The following is a 24,891-nucleotide window of genomic DNA, read 5'->3' as shown; positions in this document are numbered from 1 at the left end:
GAATATATATTTTTAATTTAATATTTTGGCTGTGCCACGTGGCATGTGAGATCTTAGTTCCCTGAGAAAGAATAGAATCTGCACCCCTTGCAGTGGAATCCTAACCACTGGACCACCAGGAAAGCCCCTAAATCAAATACAATATTTAATCCTCAAATTATAATTCTATTTGGCAAACAAGTTTTAGAAAACTAAAAATGGAATCAAGGATTTATCCACACCACATTGAATGAACAGTATTCTGGATGTAATCTATGCATTATGTAAATAATCACAAAAGAATTAAAGGCATGGAGATTATACAATTGATCAGCCCTGGGATTTCTTTGGAAGGAATGATGCTAAAGCTGAAACTCCAGTACTTTGGCCACCTCATGCGGAGAGATGACTCACTGGAAAAGACTCTGATGCTGGGAGGGATTGGGGGCAGGAGGAGAAGGGGACGACAGAGGATGAGATGGTTGGATGGCATCACTGACTCAATGGATGTGAGTCTGAGTGAACTCCGGGAGTTGGTGATGGACAGGGAGACCTGGCGTGCTGCAATTCATGGGGTCGCAAAGAGTCGGACATGACTGAGCGACTGAACTGAACTGAACTGAATGTTTTATAAAGAAAGAACGAAGAAATGAGAGAGATTGATATAGAGACAGAAAGTTTGGAAAGAAGATAGCATAAAGAGCAGATGAAAATTTCCCTAAGTGTCTTAAGTTATAGAAGAGTTCATGTTAAACATTTTAAGTAAATGTTTCAATGTTTTGAATTAGTTAAATGTTTATTAAACCATAAAATTATTAATAAACAACGAGACTATCACTGAAAATGTAGACCACATTATCTGAGAGCTTATTTTCCCTCCTTAATAGAAAAATGATAGATGCTCACTGAAATAGAAGCAAGTGCTTTGCAAGGGATTCTATGCTTTTAATATGTTTTTAATAACATTTTTTCACAGCTTTAGAGAGATCATTTAGAAAGGCTGTATCTTATACTGATGAAACATTTTCCAAAGAACATATTTCCTGTTCAATTTCAATTTTTTGTCCATAAGTTGCAAAGTGAAGGTATGTATGAAAGTTTCCTGGAGATAGAGCACATATGATACAATCTCCTTGCAAAGAAAATAATACCTACTAATCTCATTTGCCAAACAGCACTGCATAACAAATACTCTCAAGATCCCTGTAAGATTCTTGCTTACAACAAGAATGATTTATTTCTCAGTCAAGTGTGTGTGGGTTTTCTGGAATCTGCAGAACTTGACCCCATGGCAGGAACTGGATTCAGAACAGCAGCAGGACCTCTGAGTCCACTGTGCTCTCTGGGGGCACACTCTGCTCATGGTGATGGCAGCAAAGACAGCAAATATCTGTACCAGCATATGACACCTGTCACAGGCATTATACTTCCATCTTGTAGGTTACAGCAAGCCATGGCAAAGACCACATTCTGATAGAAACACACACCTCAAAAGGAGTAGACATCATCTACTACTACCAGGGACAAAACTGAGACCAGAAATGCCATTTAATTACCTGTATGATTATCTACACATTGACATGCATAGATAAACATGGTGGGGAACACGGTGATAAAATTTTGGATTTTTTTTTTACTTTATTCCTTGTTCTTTTTGAGGGGGAGGTATTTTACTTCTTAAACACTGCAGTACATAATTTAAAAATTTACTGCAGTCGTAATTTCTTAGAATGACTTCATTGAGATATAATTCAAATACAAATATTTCACGATTTTGAAGTATAGAGTTCAGTGGTCACCAGTATCTAATTTCAGAGTATTTTCATCACTCCAAAGGGAAAAGCTGTCCTCATTAGCAGTCACTGTCCTTTTACCCACTTCTACCAGCCACTGGCAAAACACTTGTCAAATTTCTTTCTGTATAGATTAGTCAGTCCCGAACATTGCATATAAATGTAGTCTTACATTGTATGGTCTTTTGTGAAAGGCTTTTTCTACCTAGCACCATGTCTTCATGGTTCATCCACGCTGCAGCATGTATCAATACTTCATTACTTTTAATTTTTATTCCATAATATTCTATTGAATAGATACACTCTGCTTTGTTTACTTGTTTATTAGTTGATGGACATTTGGGTGGTTTCTTTTTTTTTTTTTTTTACTATAATGAAAAATGTTGCTATGAACCATCGTGTGTGGGGATTTTCCATTTTCTTGAGTATATATCTGGTGGTAGAATTACTAATTCTATATTTACTCTGGGTTTAAGGTTTTGAAGAACTGAATCACTGTTTTCAAAGTTGCTACAGTAATTTACAATCTGACCAGCAATGTATAGGGTTCCAGTCTCTCCACATCCTCATCAACACCTACTATCTGTCTCTTTGATTCTAGCTGTTTCACTGGATGTAAAGTAGTTGGCTCATGATTTTAATTTGCATTTCCATAATAACTAATAATGTCGGCTATCTTTTCATGTGTGTATTTGCTACTTGTGTATCTTCTTGAGAAATGGGTATTCAAGCACTCTGTTCATTTTTCTATTGAATTATCTTTTTATTGTTGTCATGAGAGTGCTTTATATATTTTAAATATCAATATAAGATCTTAATCAGATATTATAGGCCTCCATGGTAGCTCAGAGCGTAAAGCATCTGCTTGCAATGTGAGACACCTGGGTTCGATCCCTGGGTTTGCAAAATCCCCTGGAGAAGGGAAAGGCAACTCACTCCAGTATTCTGGCCTGGAGAATTCCATGGACAGAGGAGCTTGGCAGGCTACAGTGCATGGTATTGCAAAGAGTCGGACACAACTGAGCAACTGAACGTGCGCACAATCAGATACATGAATGGAAAATATTTTTTCATGTTATGTGGTTTGTCTTCTCATTTTCTTAACAGTGTCCTTTGAAGCACAGAAGGTTTTAATAATGTCATTTTTCTTTTGTCACGTGTGTTTTTGGTGTGTATCTGAGACATGACCAATCACCTAATCTAAGGTCATCAGAAATTTCTCCTGTATGTGTTTCTAAGCATTTCATACTTTTACCTCTTACATTTAGGTCTTTGATTCATTTTTGACTTAATATCTGTACATGGTAGGAGGTAAGGGTTCACACTTATTCTTTTGCATATGGATATCCAGGGGTCCTGGCACTATTTGTTGAAAAGAATACCTTGTCCCCATCGAGCTGTCTTGGTAGCATTGTCAAAATAAATTGACCATAAATGTGAGAGTTTATTTCTGGACTCTCAGTTATCTGTATGTCTAAATTATTAGCCTTACCACACTATTTTTATTGTTTCACAGTAAGTTTTGAAATTGGGAACTGTGAGTACTCCAAGTTTATAGCTCTTTTTTAAGATTTCTTAGCTATTTTGGGTCCTTTGCATTTCCATGAATATTAAGATCTGCTTTCCTGTTTCTTTAAAATGGGAGCTGGGAGTACATATATATTTCTAAAACAATAAAGTTATTAATCTTAATAGCTATCCTTCCTATGAAACTACTAAGTCTCTTTCTCAAATTGTGTACGCTGCTGCTGCTAAGTTGCTTCAGTTGTGTCTGACTCTGTGTGACGCCATAGACCACAGTCCACCAGTCTCCTCTGTCCCCGGGATTCTCCAGGCAAGAATACTGGAGAGGGTTGCCATTTCCTTCTCCTAAATTTTGTATAGATTTATACTAAATAAAATTATTATAATGGCTTAGAAGTTACAAAGAAATTGCATTTAATGTAAGTGGCTAGGCAAATGCTTTCTGAAGCAGAGTACAAAATATAATTAACATCTTAATACACACGGGAGGACATTATTGAAATAGATGAGCACAGGAACAGGGCTCCATAGACAGTGCTAGCATGCACAGAGAACAGAGAGCAGACTTGTGGTTGCCAAGGGGGAGGAGGAGTAGGGGAGGGGCAAGGAAGACGGGTGGATTAGGGGTAGCAAACTTATATACAGGATGGATAAACAACAAGGTCCTACTGCACAGCACAGGGAATTATATTCAATACCCTGTGACAAACTATAATGAAAAAGAATATGAAGAAGAATGTATAGACATGTATAACTGAGGCACTTTGCTGTATACCTGAAAATAACATGACATTGCAAATCAACTATACTTCAATTTAAAGAAAAAGCTGGAAATGTTGGATTAAATGCAATTCCACAGGTCACAGCTATCACATTTCACAGTGTGTTGAAAAGTCTAATAACAGTGGTCAAATGGCCAGATGGAGACGTGGTAGACTTTCCAGGACAGCAGCCAAGCTGTATCTAGTCAGCCTCCAGGCAGCTGGGACAAAATTATGATAATAAGTCAATAATACAGAGCAGGTATTTTCACTTTATTTTTCATGTGGGTGGGCTCAGGGTAGGACTGTCAGGCGGGAAAGTGCTTGAAAGGCTATTGCCTGGAAGAGCCTGGGACCTAGATAGCCCCCAGGCAAGTCCAAATGCAGGGCTCAAGTGCTGAAGACACCAGCCTGCCTTGAGATCTACTTCTCAAACACAGGCCCACATCTTGATGTGTGCCATGTTAGGTATGTGGATCCACGTGCTAGAGGGGTCTGGGCTCACCCCTTCTAGTATCAGCCACTGAAAATGCAAAGACAGGAGTGGGAAGTTATACTCCCCCATTTCATACCACCATCTAATCTGTCATCAAGCATTTCATTAATCACACACAACTCCAAGTCACTTGCAACTTAATTTACCACTAATCAGTATCAAGATAACTGAGAAAAAGAAAACTACTGCTCAAAAGCACAGGAGTCCAGAGGCAGGAAAGCCTCACCAGAAATGCTCACTTTTCTGCCTGTCTTTTGAACTGATTTTACCTTTTGCAAAATAAAAATCATGGTGACACAAATCTTGCAAACACACACTCAGTTTCTCCCCAAAATAGCTGCATTCTTTTATTTGGTGATTCAATACATTTTAATTCCAATAGTCACCACATAACCTAGGCACAAGATTCAGCATTGTACAAGCGAAAGATTTGACTGATTTTCTTTTCAATTGCCAAAGAGTACAATAGGTGAACTGATTAAAGGATATACTTCTGTACATAAAAATATTCATGTATTTATACAAGTGTATGGAACAGAGTTTAAAGATAATCTAACCAGAACATCACAATAAATAGGATGTGTTCCTATAGGACAGCCGAGCATGCTTTGTCAGGAGGTTGTCAAGTCTCATATTCTCAAGGTGCTTTATGATCTTCTGAGCTGGGCTCACATTTCCCTAAATAAGGGTTAGAGGTTAGTAACGCCTGGACCTGGATGCCTCTGGGGGTATTCTGCTTTTTACTTGCATCCCGGTAAGAGGAGTTTGAAGACATGATTATTTATTTTCCAAGAGTCTTTGCAACTTACCAAATTCTATCCATTTCCCAATTAACATTTGAAAAAGCAGACTGATCTAAGCTCTAGCACCATATAAGAAGGAAATACATGTATTTTTGTCAGAGCAACAATATTTTATATCATCTTTGTCCCTCTGGCTATAACAATTCTGTTTAGAAAATTTTACCAAGCTAAAAATAGTTGATCTAGGATGTCATAAAAAAGAATATTAAATACCTTTGGTAAAAATAGATATATTTAACAAGATTAGAAAAGCAAACAGTTATAATGTCAAAAGGAGACTATAAAAAATGTACACAATAAAACAAATAAACCAACTTATAAAGTGAAGATAAGGCCACTCTTCTCAGGTTTGTCTGTTCCAAACCATGCATGGAGGTCTCTTCTTCTAAATGGTAGAAATCTGATTAAGAAATATGGAATATCCAGTCTCTCCTATCAGCATGACAAGTTTAATTCATGGCAACACAGTTCCTTTTTAAAACCCATGTTGGTAGAACTTAGAACACTCTTATACATGTGACTAGAAGAAACAATCCGAGATTTCTGTGATTTTAGCCCCAGAGCACGGGGCTTAGAGTTAAGCAAGGCGACAGAACCAGGGGCTCACAGGCAGTGTTTCCTGTGCTGACATGAACCTAGGCCACATCCAGACAAGAGACACAATGCAGCCGAGGGTGCTCATAGGGACTTTGCAACTAACTAGAAATCTACAAGGTTCATTCCTTTTCCCGGCGAGGACGTTCCTCTTGTCGTGGGGCCTCATCTCCAAACAGCCGTTGCACAACCCCTAATTCTGCCCGGTGTCTCCTCTCTCAGAACACGCTGTAAATCCTGAAGATGAAAGGGCCCTGGAGCCAACAGCCGGGACTGTGGAAGGAGATAAGGCACAAGTTCCATCGCAGAGGCAGCCCTGAGCCACCGTGAGGCATTATCCCCCAGGGTTCCCCCTGCACACGCAGTCACACTCCTCATGGTGCTCGAGGGCCACGTCCGTGAGTGACTTATGCAGCCCCCGGACGCCTGTCTTGGGTCTCAACTGAAGGACCTGAAAGGGAACAATGGAAACCACCTTTAAAATCAGGCCACGTCTGCAATTTGTGATTTCATGGACAGGAATGATTTCAGAACAGAATCTCGGGGCCCAACAATGACTTAACACATTTTAATTTCTACTCCTGAAGGCATTATGAACATATCCCCCCACCCTTCAAGAAATCACAAATGATTATCATCTTTTCATGAAAGGAAAGACCTTTTAATACCAACAATTAGGAAGGAGGCTGCTCAGAATAAACAGACTTGTGGTTGCCGAGGGAGAGAGGGACAGGTGAGGGAACGGATTGGGACTTTGGGATTAGCAGATGCAAACTAGAATATATAGAGTAGATAAACAACAATGTCCTACTGTACTGCATAGGGAACTATAGTCAATACCTTGTTATAAACCATAATGGAAAAGAATATGAAAAATAATATATATGTATATCTATAACTGAGTGACTTTGCCATACAGCAGAAATTAACACAACATTGGAAATCAACTATACTTCAATAAAATAAATTTTTAAAAAAGAATAGTCCTTACATTGAAAGATTCATCAGAGGGAATTTCACCTTCTTTAGGTGTTTTGGAAACCACTACTGAACAATCTGTTTTTCTGTTTGTTGTTTTCTTTCATTCATTTATTCACATACTTAGCAAATATTTATCCTTGGAGCATGGCAGGCAGTACTGAGATGCTGTGAAAAGAAACCCGACCGGTCTGCAGCTGAGTCTGCTCAATTATGCTGCTCATTAACGTGCTTGGCTACACGTCAAGTTCTCTGTAAACTTGATGAGATGGATTAGATGTACTTCGTCGACAACAGCTCCGTCACAGTTAACTTTCTGCAGCTGGGTCCTACTGTGTCGTGTACAGTTGGCAAGAATAACAAGAATGCCTCTATGAAATGAAGTTATTTGCAATTTGGATGGTTGAGATTTTAAACCAGAAATACAGCAAAACAGACACTGATACTAAACACACCCTTTTCAAACTGTGATGAAAGGATACAGCTCTGTATTCTATACATGATTCTCTGACATATTTGATAAGAACTAACTACTCAACGTATATTACATTTTAGGTCTTGATACAAAGTTTTAGAAATTATATGGCTTTGGCTTATGAACAGAGCACAGAATAATGGGAAGTTGCGTAGTTTGCTCTCTGAGTCTGACACAGATAACTTTGCAGAGCAACTTCTGAAAGATACCATTCTGGAAATATTCATTAATCCAAAATGGCACAAGTCAGGTTTTACGGAGGCTTCCCAAGTTGCTCAGTGGTAAAGAACCTACCTGCCAATGCAGGAGACTCGGGTCTGGGAAGATCCCCTGGAGAAGGAAATGGCAACCCTCTCCAGTATTCTTGCCTGGATAATCCAATGGACAGAGGAGCCTGGCAGGTTACAGTTCATGGGGTCGCAAAGAGTTGGACATGACTTAGTAACTAAACAACAACACAACTGGTTTTATGACTTAGTAACTAAACAACAACTGGTTTTATGACTGTTTTACTTAAATATTTAAAATGAAAAACAAAGAATCGTCCTCCCTTTGGTTTATCTGGTCATATCAAAGGTTAATTAGCTGACATTTTTTGAATGCTTACTGGGTACCAGGTGATCTAATAGTTTTCACATACTTTAACTCACTAGAATTCTATGAAGTAATTTATAATTATTAGCCCTATTTTAGCTTAGAGAGAATGAGTGACACAGCCACTATCTGTACTTTTGCCAAATGGGAATGATCACAACGATAGATAATAATTTCACCAAGACCCAGAATATTACTAGTGATATACTCTACTTACTTATTAATTTTCTTCCTAGAAAGATAAACTGCAAAGTCTTATGATAGCTATGAAAAATTGCAAACTTATGAAAAATAGTAAACTTTTAAAGTAGATTTTCTATGACATTTACAATTCTAGAGTGAAAATTATTCAGACTATTATTTTCATGTGAAACTTAATCCAGTGAGATGAATACAATATATGTGTTGGTATTGATCTCCTGCTTTTGACCAACATAAGTTGGCATGAAAACCAACTACTCGTAAGATGCTGGCACTGTGCCTTATCATCACTCTTGACAAATGGCTTCTGGAGTTAGGTCAAGTGGATTGATACACTGCAATATTGGCAATGTCTTTAATTCCTATATCCACTTATATACATTCTCCCAGTTGGCAGGGGAAAGAATGGCCATGACTGGTTAAGGGTTAGTAAGACCCCCATATACAGTTCTGACAGTCTACATTACACCAGGCTACAACCCAGCAACCCTTCCTCCCTCTGCAGAGCTTACACAAGATGCAGTCACCACATAATTGCCCCCTCTCCACCCCCTCTTCATCTACCCATGCCTGTGGATATTTACAAAAGCAAAAGAATCTCATAATGTTCCAAGGGTATTCAGGTCTTGAATGTGGTGCAGGTTTAATTAGTGTTCTCCCTCTTAATTCCCTTTGAAAGGTTGGACTTTAGAAGACAAAGAGAGACCTGGAAAATGACTAGCTGGTCCCAGATAATGTTAAAAAGGGTTACTGGTCTTTAGCACAGGGCTTATGATATAGGAAAAGAAATGAAGTAGAAGCATATCTCACAAAGGTGTTGAGGAAGAGACTCAAACTACAATTTTGACTGTGTGAAGAAATAATGCAAGGAAATGCTAAAACTAGAGACTGTGGAGAGAACAGATCAGGCTAGAAAGACCCATCACGGAACAATGCACGTGTCCCCAGTTCCGGGTCGCACACAGCCTTGGGTGATGGGACACATTACTAGAGCAAGGCAATTGAGTGATATGATTATTTCCCTCCCCAAAAAACAGATCTACACAAGAAAAGACTATGTGTTACGAAAAATGAAACTAGATGTATGAAGATATAAACAAGATGAAAGCCCATTAGGGTGACTAAGAATAGAGGAAAGGAGCGATATGTTTGTCAGAATATCTTACGAATGTTTTTGCCAGAAAGAAAATATCCTATCTCTGGGCAAAATTTATTAAGTCTTTATTGATTATTAAGTTCAGTTCAGTTCAGTTCAGTTGCTCAGTCATGTCCAACTCTTTGCGACCCCATGAATCGCAGCACGCCAGGCCTCCCTGTCCATCACCAACTCCTGGAGTTCACTCAGACTCACGTCCATTGAGTCAGTGATGCCATCCAGCCATCTCATCCTTGGTCGTCCCCTTCTCCTCCTGCCCTCAATCCCTCCCAGCATCAGAGTCTTTTCCAATGTGTCAACTCTTCGCATGAGGTGGCCAAAGTACTGGAGTTTCAGCTTTAGCATCATTCCTTCCAAAGAACACCCAGGGCTAATCTCCTTTAGAATGGACTGGTGGATCTAACTGATTATTTGCCATAATTAAAGAATAAGGCTGGACAAGGTGGAGGGGACAGAAATAAAGCTGAGTGAAAGTGTTAGTCACTCAGTTGTGTCCAACTCTTCACAAACCCACAGACTGTAGCCCACCAAGCTCCACTGTCCATGGGTTCTCCAGACAAGAATACTGGAGTAGGTAGCCATTCCTTTCTCCAGGAGATCTTCCTGACCCAGGGATTAAACCTGGCTCGCCTGCATTGCAGGTAGATACTTTACTGTCTGAGTCACCAGAGAAAGCTGAGTGAGACAATCGCCAATATATATGGACGGCTTGAAATGTGCCAGACCTCATTCTAGGTATTTGTAAGCATCAGCTCCTTGAGTCCTCATAATGAGGCGTGAAGGCTTAGAGTGCACATCACAGATGAAGAAATTGAGGGGCCAGGGATTAAGCAATTAGCTCCAAGTCACACAGCCTTGGATTCCCTGCACTTGAGCAATGCATTGTAATGGGATCTTTATTCTTAGTTCTCAATTTGGGAGAAACAAACACAAAGTAATAACAGTTCTCTAACAGAAATATCTTTAAAGTTGCACACATGCAGGAGGATGAACTACAGTTATGCTGGGATTGACAGGAAACCAAAAAGGGATTCAAGAAAGTTGTAACATCTAGGTTTACACATACCTAAAGAACCCCTGTCTTGCTTTTCTGAAAAATTTGTTTTTTGGAGACAAGGAAATTAAGAAAACATTTTTTTGTTTTTGGCTAAAATGGCTTCAAATGAAGAATATCTGATTTTAGATGCAAAAGCAATAAAAATCTAATTTAATATTTTGTCAAAATATAACATTACATTTTATGATATTTTTAAGTTTGTGAAAACCCAATGAAAATATTAAAGGAAGTCAAAAGAGGGACTTATTCAGTTATATTTGTAGTGACACAAATAGATACACTTCAGCTTAATATGTAGGCAAGCTGCATAAAAGAGCTGGATGAAAGAGAGAAAAAGTAAAACTTTTTAAACTCTGTCTTTCCTTCTGCTTTGTCCATGAAGTAGAATAATCTTTAAACTGAAAACTGGACCAAGGATCACCAAAAAGAATGAAAGCCTTCACTTTAAATAAGTCTCTAGATCTTGATTAATGGTATTCAATAACAATGATTTTAGAAATGTTATAAGTTATGTTTTTGAAAAAGTTCATTTATTTAGAAGTAATACTAAATTTACTAGCCTCAGAACATACAAAGTATAAGGCTGAGAAAAATTTAGGGCTCAGGGACTATGAATTACACCACACAATCTTTTTCATAGGCTAATTCGATTGCTAAAAAAAAATAATATCAAAGAAAATTTTATAATTCCAACAAAACATTGAAAAAATTAAGATGGGATTAGGTTGGCCACATCTGTAGCAATATGGACTAGGTGACCATATAATTATATCTGTGCACATACACATTAGAGATATTTGTGGGAAATGTACTCCATGATCTTACAACTAGATAAACAGGCACGGTTGTAAGTCTGGACATATAGGTAGCGCACACAATCAACCCCGCCTGAAGGCCGGAGACGATGAATCCATGCCCTTCTGAAGAGCAGTAGTGCAGAAGCTCTGCCCATGACCTTTCCCCAGAGAAGAATTTTACCTGAGACTTTAAAACAGATATTGCACACTCTGTGGCAACGTTCTGGATAACTCTGAAACTAATGGTATTTGAAAAGAAATTTACAAGTATAGCATGGAGGATGATCCTCTTGATCTGAGGACTGATTCAGCAGCCCCAAAGCCTGACATGGACTCAGCATCTGATAAGCTTGTTTAGAAAAGCTCACAAGACTCCTCTGGCTTTTATAGCTCTTCACAAGTTGCGTCATAAGCCCAAGACTTGTCGGCTAAATCATGTCCCCAAATACACTTTCCTTAGTAAGTACCTGCTTTAGAAAGTTCAAAATTGAATAATTTTAGGTGGGGAATGAGTCACTCCAGTTTATCTACTACTTTAATCACATCTTTTTACGTTATACCAATCAACTCTAATATCAGCCTAATTGAGGCATTTTGACTTTAACATGTTTTAGAACAGGATCCAGTGGGCCATTCCCCTACTCCATGTCCTCATTTTGTCTTTTGTCTGTAGAAAAACTATTCAAAGAATACATTTAATAGGAGAAGTGAGAAAATGCAGAAAGGATAACAGTCAAGTAAAACAAAATAATAATAGTTTAGTCATTAAACAAAGTCAAAGACCTTTAGAGTTCTTCCTCAAGGGCTATAGATAGTATCCTGAGCCATATCCTTTGAGCTGTTTTCCAGACACCAGGTAAAAGAACTTAACTATATGCTCCCCACAAGTACAAGCTTATAGACTCTAGACCAGTTGGAACCAGAAGGTTAATGATATTGACTTCTGATGACCTTACCACCAACCAATCTGAAGAAAGTTCATGAGCTGAAACCATTTTCCTTACTGCGTCTTTAAAAACCTTTTCCTGAAGGCCTTCAGGTGTTCAAGCCTTTTAAATGAGAACGACCTGGACTCCTTGTTTGGCACCTATAATAAACATTGTATTTCCTGCACTACAAGCTGGGTCAAAAGACTGACTTTACTGCTCGGGAGGGCAAGCAACCCAAGTTTGGTTCAGTAATAGAACTGCCATGTGAAAGGTTTTTTTCTCAACTACATTCCCAGTTCTCAGAGTAGCAACAAAGCTATCCTCTGGGCAGAGTGGGACTGGGGTTCCTCCTGAAACAGGAATGGAGGCTGTTTATAGCACAAGGGTCTCTAGATGCATGTGGAATATGAGAGCAAGCAGTCCTACTTATTTTCCAGACTGCCAGTTTTGGATGTTATCTTCTAAAAACTGTCATCTAATAATTGTCAGAGAATAAAACCATTAGGAAAAATCGATCCTAGTTTGCATTTATGTAGGCTAAGTGTCCTGATGATTACAGCAAGTTAATAATAGACCTAGGGTAGAAATAGGGACCTTCTGTTCTGGAATTCAGTGCTTTCTTTCCATTTAGTCAACTGCCAACACAATACCAGGGAAGAGCTGGGCAGCCCTGTCACATGAGTGCAGTTTATGAATGACATATTCAGGTTACCCAACAAATGTGGGTTCTGCTGGTGTCTTCATATATAAGAAAAATCATTTCATTTATTAAGTAGATATTTATTTTGTGCCATTCTCTTATTTAGCAGAAAAAATAAAAACAAATGAAGCCATACTGAAATGAAGTTAGGAGGCAGACTTTGGTTTGGTTTTGTACAAATTAAAGTTTGTAAAACACATTTTGTGAAGACTGAAGTTGAGCCATCAAAAAAGGATTGCTTCCTGAAGTGTGAAAGCTATGTGCTGCTAGAGAGGGTGGCAGGGGGTATAACTGGGGATAATTAATAAGAATTTTAAATGTTTAAGCTCTAACATTACCAAGGCTCTGAAAACCAAAAATTACTAATATTTCCTATTGTATTTTCCTTAATTACATAGGATAAAGATAAAGAAGAATGAAGAATCCATGAAGGTTTAACATACTATTTGGGGCCACATGAATAACAGGAAGACACAATATAAAAGATGAATAATAGGAAGTATAATTATGAATATGTTCTTGGGATTTATATGTTAGCACTGTCCCAAATGGAAAAATAAACATCAAAGATCTCTTTTCTCCAAAATAGACTATAATTTACCTCCAAGTTTGTCTTTAAAATATTTTCCCTTGATATTTTGAAAAGGTGAAAATTTCATCCATTTTCCCCCATCCAGAAGAACATATTGTGTTTTTTCTATGAGGAAAAAGTCCCCTGATCACCTGTGATTGTCCATTTGGAGGACAAGCTGTCCAAATCCTTCATGTCTGGCTTTCTGAGTTCAAGGTTCTAATTTTTTAAAGTAATAAATAAAAACAGGAACTCCTCTGTAAACCTTGGTTTGGTTTTGTTTGGTTTCCCTGAAGACGACCTCTCCTTTAAAACAATAATCCTTCTCCGATGCACTGCTTTATGATATTCTGGGACACGACCCCCAGCTGAAAGATCAGGGAAAGCAAGGGCGTCCGTACCTCGTGATACTTCTTGGTGACCTTGCTGGGGACACACTGACACTCGCTGCAGGTCTGCAGGCAGCACGCACAGTTCCCGCCACAGCGCTTCACCAGGAGGCAGCCAGGCCAGAAGATGGTGTCAGTCCTCTTCAGCTCCTCCCGGACGGACACAGAGAAGTTGCGGGGCGTGCAGCTGTAGAGCCGCACCTCCTCCTTGAGCAGGTTCAGGTCCACCACTGCGGGGCACACAGGGAGCCAAGAGGAGGTGAGCTCTGAGCCTGATGCATTTCACTACGCTCTTTTTTTTTTTCTCACACAGAAATCTATTTCATGAACCATCACCTTAACAATGACCCTAATTATTTAACCAGGTCTTAGGGTGATGCAGCTTGTGTGCTGGACTTCTATTTTATGACAAACAGAGCTTACTTGTGACCCAGGGATGGTTGAGAGGTAGCATTGTGCAGAGTTGATGGAGCCAACAGAAACAGTTAAGAGCTAAACATAGGAAACTTTACAGGAAAAAATGGGCTACATCTTCTAACCTTTGGAAAAAAAGCAAATACGGGACACGTTGGAGGGAAGAATAGAATGTAAAATGAATGTTTTGATGAAAAAATAAATCCAAGTTTTAGAAGGATGACAAGCTCACGCAATGAGTGAAGAATGAAGTTTAGAAACTTGCTGGCAGAACTTGACATGAATCACAGAATGTGAAAAGGAATGAAGAAAATGAGTTTTTGAAGACAGCTGAGTGGACCAGGAATGAAAAAGAAGACACCTTTTAAGAGAGCAGGAGTTGTTGGAAAGCATTGCTTTTGGCGTGTTGATTAGTTTATGGACTTGGAAATTTAGATTAACTAGATTCCTTCAGATTTGTAGTCTCCTTTTAATGGATGAAAGTAATGTCTAAGTTACAACCATTGTCTCTATTCTTTTAGTAACTTGGTTAACTATGTTGTGCTTTATTCTTTAGAATATCTACTTATGAAGAGAAAAAAGTATCCTTTTATTAATTGTTGCAGTAAATTCTCAAAGAACCATTGCTTTTAACTACAAGATGACATTGTCTCAGTTAAATTATATCAAAATAACATGTCACGTTTAGTATGAACTATATATAAAATATGACGTAGTTGATAATTACTAGGATAAACATTTCTAAAATGATCTTAATTTCTGGTTTAAGGCTTTGCCTTTTCCCCTAGAAATATTCAAGTAAAAGCAATTCCAATAAAATTGAAGTTTTAATAATATATAATCCATCAGAGTTTTTTCTGTCAGTTCATTTCAGTTCAGTCACTTAGTCATGTCCGACTCTTTGCGACCCCATGAACCCCAGCACACCAGGCCTCCCAGTCCATCACCAACTCCCACAGTTTACTCAAACTCATGTCCACTGAGTCGGTGATGCCATCTAACCATCTCATCCTTTGTCGTCCCCTTTTCCTCCTGCCTTCAATCTTTCCCAACATCAGGGTCATTTCAAATGAGTCACTTCTTTGCATCAGGTGGCCAAAATATTGGAGCTTCACCTTCAACATCAGTCCTTCCAAAGAACACCCAGAACTGATTTCCTTTAGGATGGACTGGTTTGATCTCTTTGCAGTCCGAGGGAGCCTCAAGAGTCTTCTCCAACACCACAGTTCAGAAGTATCAATTCTTCAGCGCTCAGCTTTCTTTATAGTCCAACTCTCACATCCATACATGACTACTGGAAAAACCATAACCCTGACTGGACGGATCTTTGTTGACAACGTAATGTCTCTGCTTTTGAATATGCTGTCTAGGTTGGTCATGACTTTCCTTCCAAGGAGTAAGCATCTTTTAATGTCATGGCTGCAATCACCATCTACAGTGATTTTGGAGCCCCCCAAAATAAAGTCAGCCACTGTTTTCACTGTTTCCCCATCTATTTGCCATGAAGTAACAGGACTGGATGCCATGATCTTAGTTTTCTGAATGCTGAGGTTTAAGCCAACTTTTTCACTCTCCTCTCTCACTTTCATCAAGAGGCTTTTTAGTTCCTCTTCAATTTTTGTCATAAGGGTGGTGTCATCTGCACATCTGAGGTTATTGATATTTCTCTTGGCAATCTTGATTCCAGCTTGTGCTTCCTCCAGCCCAGCGATTCTCATGATGGACTCTGCAGAGAAGTTAAATAAGCAGGGTGACAATATACAGCCTTGATGTACTCCTTTTCCTATTTGGAACCAGTCTGTTGTTCCATGTCCAGTTCTAACTGCTGCTTCTTGACCTGCATACAGGTTTCTCAAGAGGCAGGTCAAATGGTCTGGTATTTCCATCTCTTTCAGAATTTTCCACATTTTCTTGTGATCCACACAGTCAAAGGCTTTGGCATAGTCAATAAAGCAGAAATAGATGTATTTCTGGAACTCTCTTGCTTTTTTGATGATCCAACGGATGTTGGCAATTTGATCTCTGGTTCCTCTGCCTTTTCTAAAACCAGCTTGAACATCTGGAATTTCATGGTTGATGCATTGCTGAAGCCTGGCTTGGAGAATTTTGAGCATTACTTTACTAGCGTTTGAGATGAGTGCAATTGTGTCGTAGTTTGAGCATTCTTTGGCATTGCCTTTCTTCGGGATTGGAATGAAAACTGACCTTTTCCAGTCCTGTGGCCACTGCTGAGTTTTCCAAATTTGCTGGCAAATTGAGTGCAGCATTTTCACAGCATCATCTTTTAGGATTTGAAATAGCTCAACTGGAATTCCATCACCTCCACTAGCTTTGTTCATAGTGATTCTTCCTAAGGCCCACTTGAGTTCGCATTCCAGGATATCTGGTTCTCGGTGAATGATCATACCACCATGGTTATCTGGGTCATGAAGATCTTTTTTGTATAGTTCTTCTGTGTATTCTTGCTACCTCTTCTTAATATCTTCTGCTTCTGTTGGGTCCATACCATTTCTGCCCTTTATTGGGCCCATCTTTGCATGAAATGTTTCCTTGGTATCTCTAATTTTCTTGAAGAGATCTCTACTCTTTCCTATTCTATTGTTTTCCTCTATTTCTTTGCATTGATCACTGAGGAAGGCTCTTCTATCTCTCCTTGTTCTTTGGAACTCTGCATTCAAATGGGTATATCTTTCCTTTTCTCCTTTGTTTTTCACTTCTCTTCTTTTCACAGCTATTTGTAAGGCCTCCCCAGACAGTCATTTTGCTTTTTAGCATTTGTTTTATTAAAATTTAGGAACATTATCTAAAATATAAGAGCTATGTTAAATATATTTTCATTATTACTGACAACATCATAAATAATATTTTCTGCACCAAAATTAACTTCAGATAATAATAATCCAGTTATAAAAGTTAACTGACTAATATTTGAAAATATTTTAAAAATGACAAGGTAAGTAAGAATCAAATGCTTGCTTTCTTAAGCTATGTTTTACTTGTGTATGTGGTCAAGTTTTTCTAAAATGTCAAAATAAGTCAAGGTAAGTATTTTTAGGAAACACATACATGATTCTGTATATGCAGTTGTAAATTATAAACACATGTAAACTATACAATTGACTAAAATTGGTCAAGAACAGGGAAACACCAAGGAAATGGTAATTTCATAGGTTCATTTTAGCCTCATTCAGCTAAAAATTATTTTTTCCAATTCAACAGAAAAATTACTGCTTTATTTGAGTATCTAAAGTTTTCTCTTTCATCTGAAAAATGATCCTGTGTAAGTAAAACTTTTAAATATGAAGAGGAAATGAATTCATTTTTTTAAGTGCCATTAAAGACCAACTTAGTTCTAATAAAATTAATGAGATAATTAGGTTAAGTGATGTCACCTGTTTTATCTGATTTCATTTTGCTGGACTAACAGTCTATGTACATACTGCTCTTTAACTGTCAACGCTGTATAGGAGCGTCTTTGAATCTTTTCTCTAGAAGTTAATATCTAGGCAAGAAGCGAGAAAACCTAAAACAGACACACACATACAAAAGCCAGTTGCCAAAGTTTTTAATGCTTATTTAAGATTTATACTTCTTTAGAATGTGAATGAAGCTCTTAGCTTTCAAAGGATATTCATCTACCTCAAAGAGTTTTAAACATACTATTTCATGCAACTAGAAAATGAGACTGTATATGTTCCCTTTAAAATGTTTACTTAACCACAATAAAAGGTTAGATGGATTTCCCAAGTGAACCAAGTTATGATACCTGCTACAATGTGAAAATTTAAACAGACTTTCAACTTAGCTTCCACTCATCTATCATGTTTGACACAAAAGTCAAAAGCCCTTTTTAAGTACTAGTTAAGCCTGACTTTTAAAAAAAAATGAGTTTTTCTTTTCTGTAGTAGGAAGATATGAATGAATACACTGAATTGGAGGATGAAAGGGAAAATAAAGAAACGGAAAGACATGAATGCAGTCTACTCTGGGCTAAATAAGGACTTTAAATTTAGCATATGTTATTTGAAATTTATGCTTCCTACTGCTAGGGCTTCAAACTCATCTAAGCTTCATTAAATTAAGTCATGTAACTATATTTGGTGTCACGAATTCATCAAATATTGTGTAGAATACCTAAGCCAAAAAAAAAAAAAAAGGGAAGAAAAACAGAGAAAGATCATGCATGAACACACACTTTTGTATAACTTTACTATTATGAAGTTTCCCTCTACAAAATATTTGTAAAGTAAACTTAGCCTTCAGATGCTTTATTTTCTTTTTGTGACTACTGAGACGATGCATGCATGAGCTTGTCTTTCTAAAGAATGAAGATGTGAAGCTTGTCATCAATGAACACTGTTTTTCTAATACCTATTTCCTTGTTCAGATTCGTAAATGTTGCAAGTTTTACCAAAAAGAACACTGGTTAAGAAAAAGAAAAAAATAAAACAAAACAAAACAAAGACAACCATGATCACATTTTACTTGGTCAGTGTTCATTCTTTTAAGACATTCAGCCCGGGGAAATTCTATGACTGTATTGCAATCTGAGGGTGGTCTTTCTAAGATGAATGTGGTAACACTGTGATATGTTTATTCTATGGAAAATCTCTTTCGATGTCTAATTAGAAGCTTTTAAACGTTTTACTCCTCGTTCCTTTGTAGAGAGACTCTGGGAGGGGAGTTGGTTTTGTCTACATAGATGTTATCCCACACCTGCATTTTAGTTTATGTAAAGTTCCAAAAATATACACTGCTTTTCTCACACTTACCGTATGCTTAAAAAGTTAATAGATTTGGCAAACTGCAAAGGGCTTCAATTTGGAAAGTGTTAAACGACTATTTGAAAGACCTGGTTCAATGCTGGGTCTTTTAAATACATCCTAGCCTCTGGCCAAATCATCACTGAGTACCACATGGAGAGAAACAGGCACATGGGCATGGCTGGAGGGGAGATTTGCAGGTTCCCATCCCAAGAACAGCTGTCAAAAAACTTGATCTGAGCTCAGAACCCAGCTGACTCCCTCTGCTTCTTACAGATCCACTCAAATTTGCTAACAAAGGCTGTATTCAGGGGCGTTGCAGCCAGCCTCACAAATCTCCGTCTTCCCGTTCTTGAGCAGGAGGGAAGGGAAGTGCTGTTGGTGAGTTATTCATCAAGATCACATCTTGTAAAATATGTAACAGCTTTCAGGATCTGGACAAGATTCGGCTGCCTCTGGACAAGATTTCCAATATTGCTGAGAGGAAACCGGGGCTGCTGGCCCAGCAGAATACCATGCTGGGCAAGTCTCAACAGGATCTGCTGAGATGGAAGGTCCTGATCAGAAGGGGTGCAGCTCTAAGGAGGAAAGGGTGGGAGTAGGGTTTCTTTCTGAAGAACACGTCTGATGCAATCTGCCCCTGTGAGTTGCTCAAATTAACTAAATATTCTGCTTTCTATAGACATTCTACAGACTGTTCTTCCATTTGTAAAAGACCCTAGGTAGATTTTAAAGTATCTGACAGACTGAAACAGATTTTCTAAGGGTATTATAATTAGACAATTGTGTTTTCATTTGTGTCTGACAGGGATGCTTTCCAATGTTAGCGTTACTAGGAAAGTTAGCAGACCTTAGAGCAAATTCTGTTACCATAATTTCTAATTTCTTGACTATGTGGAATTAACTTTAATCATCAACACTTTCACTCGTGGAAGGAGATACGCTCATATAGTCAAAAGTGATCATTTCAAACATAGTTATACAGAGAAAGAATCATCATGGTGTGAGTTCCTTTAGGGCATTATTTTGTTACAGTGATTCCTGTCTTGGAAACTACTAGGTCTGTTTTCTGGAGAGCCATAGTTATTTTTCATAGTATTTAGAAAAGTTTCTAGGCTTAGGAACTGGAAATGGATATAATTCTGATTCAGAAGACATGCTAGACAAAGATTTTAATTGAGCTTTCTCCTTTTCTAGCCCCAAACATGGCTCAGCAGCTATGATAATTTCTGCTAAATCTCTAATTTAATATACACCAAATATTGTTTGAATAAGCAACAATTCTTGTGAAATGTAACAGAGGACTTCATCAACATGATATTTTTGAATTAAAGAAATAGCAGGCATTTTCAGCAAAAGCATCTCTTTAAATCTCCCATACGCAGTCAGAAGAGCCTCCATTTATGTACATTTTCATTTAATATGTAAATATGCTCAAATATTAAGAAAATGGAGCATTTAACTTTATCAAGGAAGAATTTTAAACTCTACTCATTAAACGGTATGGCAGAAGAATCCGAAACATGAGCTGCTAAGAAAATTAGATGAGGTTCTAAGCTGAAGGGAGCGCTTACCTCTGGATTTTCTTCCAAACATGTAATTCTTGCCCAGCAGTTGCAAAGAAGTGGGCCTGTAGAGATCTTCTAAGTCTAACTGCCATCTGTCTGGTTCAAGATACCGAATGAGGTCTTCCAAGGTGCTAAAGGCAGTGACGGCGTTATTCAGGAGGTCCAGTGGCAAGGCTGAGGCGGGCAGCGAGGACGGGCTCACAGTTTCTGTGAGCTGCTGAAAGCAAAATGAAGCCAGTGTTAGGTGGACTCTGTTTTAAAAATGACAATACATGCCTTCTGGACTCAGGCACGGGGTTAGGTAGTGAGACTATGGCTGAAAACACAGGGAAGTGAAGTTTTATTCAATGTCAGTGACCAGTAATAATTGATACTTTGCAAAGACTTCATGAACTTGGATGGAGTTTCTATGGAAGATTTTCAATAGGGAAGACATCCACTTTTGCTAACACAAACCATGGTGGGTGTGGGTACCTGCTGTTACACAAAATAGATGATGCCTCTGTGGTCCAGTTATGGACTTAACAATGGAAGCCTTAAAAGAGTTTATCACTTTTTCCCTTCGTTTTCCACTTTTCATCTTCCTCATTCTTGGAAATCACCCGGTAGGTTTATTAATGATTGTCAGAGGAATGAAAACTTTAATATAAAGTGATTGGTCCATGAAGAATATGAATAAATTGTAAGTGAAACACCTTTTTTTTTTTTTTGACTCTTTTTCTTTTTATTTATTTATTTATTTATTTTTTTAATTTTTAGTTTTTTATTTTTTAAATTTTAAAATCTTTAATTCTTACATGCATTCCCAAACATGAACCCCCCTCCCACCTCCCTCCCCAGAACATCTTTCTGGGTCATCCCCATGCACCAGCCCCAAGCATGCTGCATCCTGCGTCAGAAATAGACTGGCGATTCAATTCACATGATAGTATACATGTTAGAATGTCATTCTCCCAAATCATCCCACCCTCTCCCTCTCCCTCTGAGTCCAAAAGTCCATTATACACATCTGTGTCTCTTTCCCTGTCTTGCATACAGGGTCATCATTGCCATCTTCCTAAATTCCATATATATGTGTTAGTATACTGTATTGGTGTTTTTCTTTCTGGCTTACTTCACTCTGTATAATCGGCTCCAGTTTCATCCATCTCATCAGAACTGATTCAAATGAATTCTCCTTTGACATTGGAGAAGAACTTGTTAATCAAGATAGGAAACATCCAAATCATAAAAGAGAACTTTGATAAATTTGCCTAAAATTTTTAAATAAGCAGAGTTAAAATACAGACACTGGGAGAATACCTTGGCAAACCACATACTTGCCACAGGATACAGAAATAAAACAAACTCAATAGAAAATGGGTAAATTCTAGACAAGAAGTTTGAATGGCCACTAGACATCATATACACAAAAGAGATACTATTTCACTTATAGGAGATTGGTGAACATTTAAAAGAAAGGATGGCCAAGGATATGACTGAATTGAAATTTCTCTGCTCTGCCTGCAGAAGTGAGTATTAATTGGCACCACTGTAGTTGATGTAACTGATGTGCATAGGATACTAGAGTTGAAGATGGATACATCCCATGTCCCTGTAATTCACTTTCGAGGTTATAGCCTTTTATTTGTGCACACGAAGTATGTGTGCAGGAATGTCAATTCATCAGTGCTGAAAAGGAGCAAATCAAAGCAGCCTAAAATGCTCAGGTATGGATTAAAATACACCATTTTTAAATGACAAGCATCAAAATAAGGCAATAATTTCAGAGAGATGTTATGGGGAGGGAGGTGGGAGGGGGGTTCATGTTTGGGAACGCATGTAAGAATTAAAGATTTTAAAATTTAAAAAATTAAAAAATAAAAAATTAAAAAATTAAAAAAAATAAATTAAAGAAAAAATAATAATTTCAATAAAAGTTCAAAAGTAATATCCCCTTCCCTGGTTTTTAAAGTGGACTAAGGGTGAGGTGTGGTAGACCAGAACTGAAATCAAAATAGACAAAATAAATACAGGAGCAAATGCTCCACCTCACATTTAAAATTTATTTATTTACTTACAGAGGAAGGAAAAGGAATAGTATGAAATAAAGCATTTACATTGATGCTTATTACAGTAAAATTCATAATAACAAAAAGTTGGTAACAATCTAGACTTACGATAGTGGAATAGCTAATAACCTTGCACTCATAATCTGAAATAGTGGGACAGACACTAAAAATGAGGTTCTCTAGTAAGATGTGGAAGCAATCTAAATGTCCATTGACAGATGAATGGATAAAGAAGCTGCGGTACACATATACAGTGGAATATTACTCAGCCATGAAAAGAACAAAATACTGTTCTCTGCAGCAACATGGATGGACCTAGAGGTTGTCATACTAAGTGAAATAAATCAGACAGAGACACTCAAATGCCATATGATATCATTCATACATGGAATCTAAAAATTGATACAAATGAACATATTTACAAAACAGAAATAGGCTTACAGACATTGAAAACAAACTTATAGTTACCAAAGAGGATGAAGGATAAATTAGGAGTTTAGGGTTAATAGACACATGTCATTATATATAAACTAGATAAATAATAAGGACCTACAGTCGGTAAAGAATCTGCCTGCAGTGCAGGAGACCTGGGTTCGATCCCTGAGTTGGGAAGATCCCCTGGAGAAGGAAATGGCAACCCACTCCAGTATTCTTGCCTGGAAAATCTCATGGACAGAGGAGCCTGGTGGACTGCAGTCAATGGGGTCGCAAAGAGTCAGGCACGACTGAGCGACTAACACATACACACACTACATAGCACAGGAAACTATACTCAATATCCTGCAATAAACCATAACAGAAAAGACTATCTATCGATATATACATATATGTGTATGTATACATATACATACATATATAATTCACTTTACTATATACTAGAAACTGACATAACATTGTAAATCAAGCATACTGCAATAAAAATGCAGTCCTCTAGAATTTTTTACTAAGAAATAAATGTCTAAAACGTAGTAAATGATAAGTAATCCAAGCTCTTTAAACTTAGCATTATTTTACCATGATTTCAACTCACATACTTTGAAACAAAACAAAAAATTAAAAATGCCTAAAACGTCAAGAGTATTCATATGCAGTTTTAATGTATATGACAACAGGTGATTTTCATTTTCTTCCTTATAACTGTGTATTTTAAGCATTTTCTATAATAAGTATGGATTCTTTTTGGAGATCAGGTAAAAATGATAACATTTGCCGTAATTAAAAAAAAACACTATCATATCAGCTCTTCCTTTTCATCTTCATTACTCAGGTCTCGGGCAGAAGCTGAAAACCATGGACTATATTTAGGAGCCTGTAAATCTGTCTCCTTGTCTTCAATCTTCCCTTATTCCTTTTATCCTGTGCTGCATAACCCTGGGTTAATCTACCTAAAATAAGCTATCGCCGATCACGGGATGAATCTGGACAAATGCCTAGAGTGATTTCTCATCTGGAGGATAACATCCAAATTCCTTACCCTGTACTCAGGAGTCTCACCACCTGACCCTCACTCACCTTTCTCATTTAATCCTCCACTCATCAAAGACAAGCACATTTTGTCCCAATCAATCTAGTCTCCTTACTGACTGCTGCACATGTCATATTCCTGACCTTGACCTGTACCCTTGCTAATGCTGTTGCCCTGCTCCCGTGAGCACAACTCTGTCTTGTGATCTGCACAATAAATCTTGACCATTTATAACAGCCTTCCTTGAAACCCAACTCATCCATGAAAACTTCTCCAGTAACAGAGCCATGGCTGCCCTAAATACAGCAATTGTGTTAATCTGGAAAAGACCCCCTCTCTGGACTATCCTGGGGGCACAGGGGTTGAAAAGCAGAAGCTCCACTGTCATTCAGGAAAAAGGACATCCGTTCTCTGGGGTAGACCAGCCTCTGTTGGGACTCATAGCTTCATGGGTCCAGAGCCCCTCTTGCCTCTGGTGGTGGTGGTAGTGGGTTTACAAAGGCTGATCAGTAGAAATGAATCTGTTGAGTTTTGCTCAACACTGATTTCATTCTTATTTTAAAGATCTACTTTCAAGAATGTCAAAATTCTGGCTCAACTATTAGCACTAAGATGTTTTCCATTATAATAACCAACTTTTAAGAGTAAAAACGAAATTTAATATATTCCTCTTTACTACCAGAATGTTTTAATTGTCTAAGAAATGAAAAATTGCTTTGACAGAGTACTACTGTGAGTTATATATAAATAAGCAATTATCTAATAAAAGTGTTCATTACTAGGTTAATATTGATGTAGTTTATAATGCGAAAAAGTTGATGCCATGTTTTTGA

The 24,891-nt window shown here is 37.8% G+C and overlaps 1 protein-coding gene across 4 annotated transcripts in view; it reads right to left on the bottom strand.

Annotated features, from left to right (window-relative positions):
- Positions 1–4,874: 4,874 nt before the first annotated feature.
- The window catches only part of PDGFC (platelet derived growth factor C), a 244,389-nt gene continuing 224,372 nt past the window's right edge, over positions 4,875–24,891 (bottom strand). For 2 of the 4 annotated variants that reach the window (XM_069557602.1, XM_069557601.1), the window contains exons 5-7: positions 20,549–20,759; positions 13,810–14,027; positions 4,875–6,401 (exon numbers count right to left, since the gene is read on the bottom strand). In XM_069557602.1, the coding sequence (XP_069413703.1) occupies positions 6,285–6,401; positions 13,810–14,027; positions 20,549–20,759 (546 nt within the window). In that variant the 3' untranslated portion in view covers positions 4,875–6,284. The remainder of the gene's footprint in view (positions 6,402–13,809; positions 14,028–20,548; positions 20,760–24,891) is intronic. The other 2 variants (XM_069557604.1, XM_069557603.1) reach the window with 1 other exon arrangement.

The sequence above is a fragment of the Ovis canadensis genome, chromosome 17 (assembly GCF_042477335.2).
Source record: "Ovis canadensis isolate MfBH-ARS-UI-01 breed Bighorn chromosome 17, ARS-UI_OviCan_v2, whole genome shotgun sequence".
In the NCBI taxonomy this organism is placed as follows: Eukaryota; Metazoa; Chordata; class Mammalia; order Artiodactyla; family Bovidae; genus Ovis; species Ovis canadensis.
The sequence above is the reverse complement of the archived record's forward strand: the minus strand, read 5'-3'. Positions and strand labels throughout refer to the sequence as shown.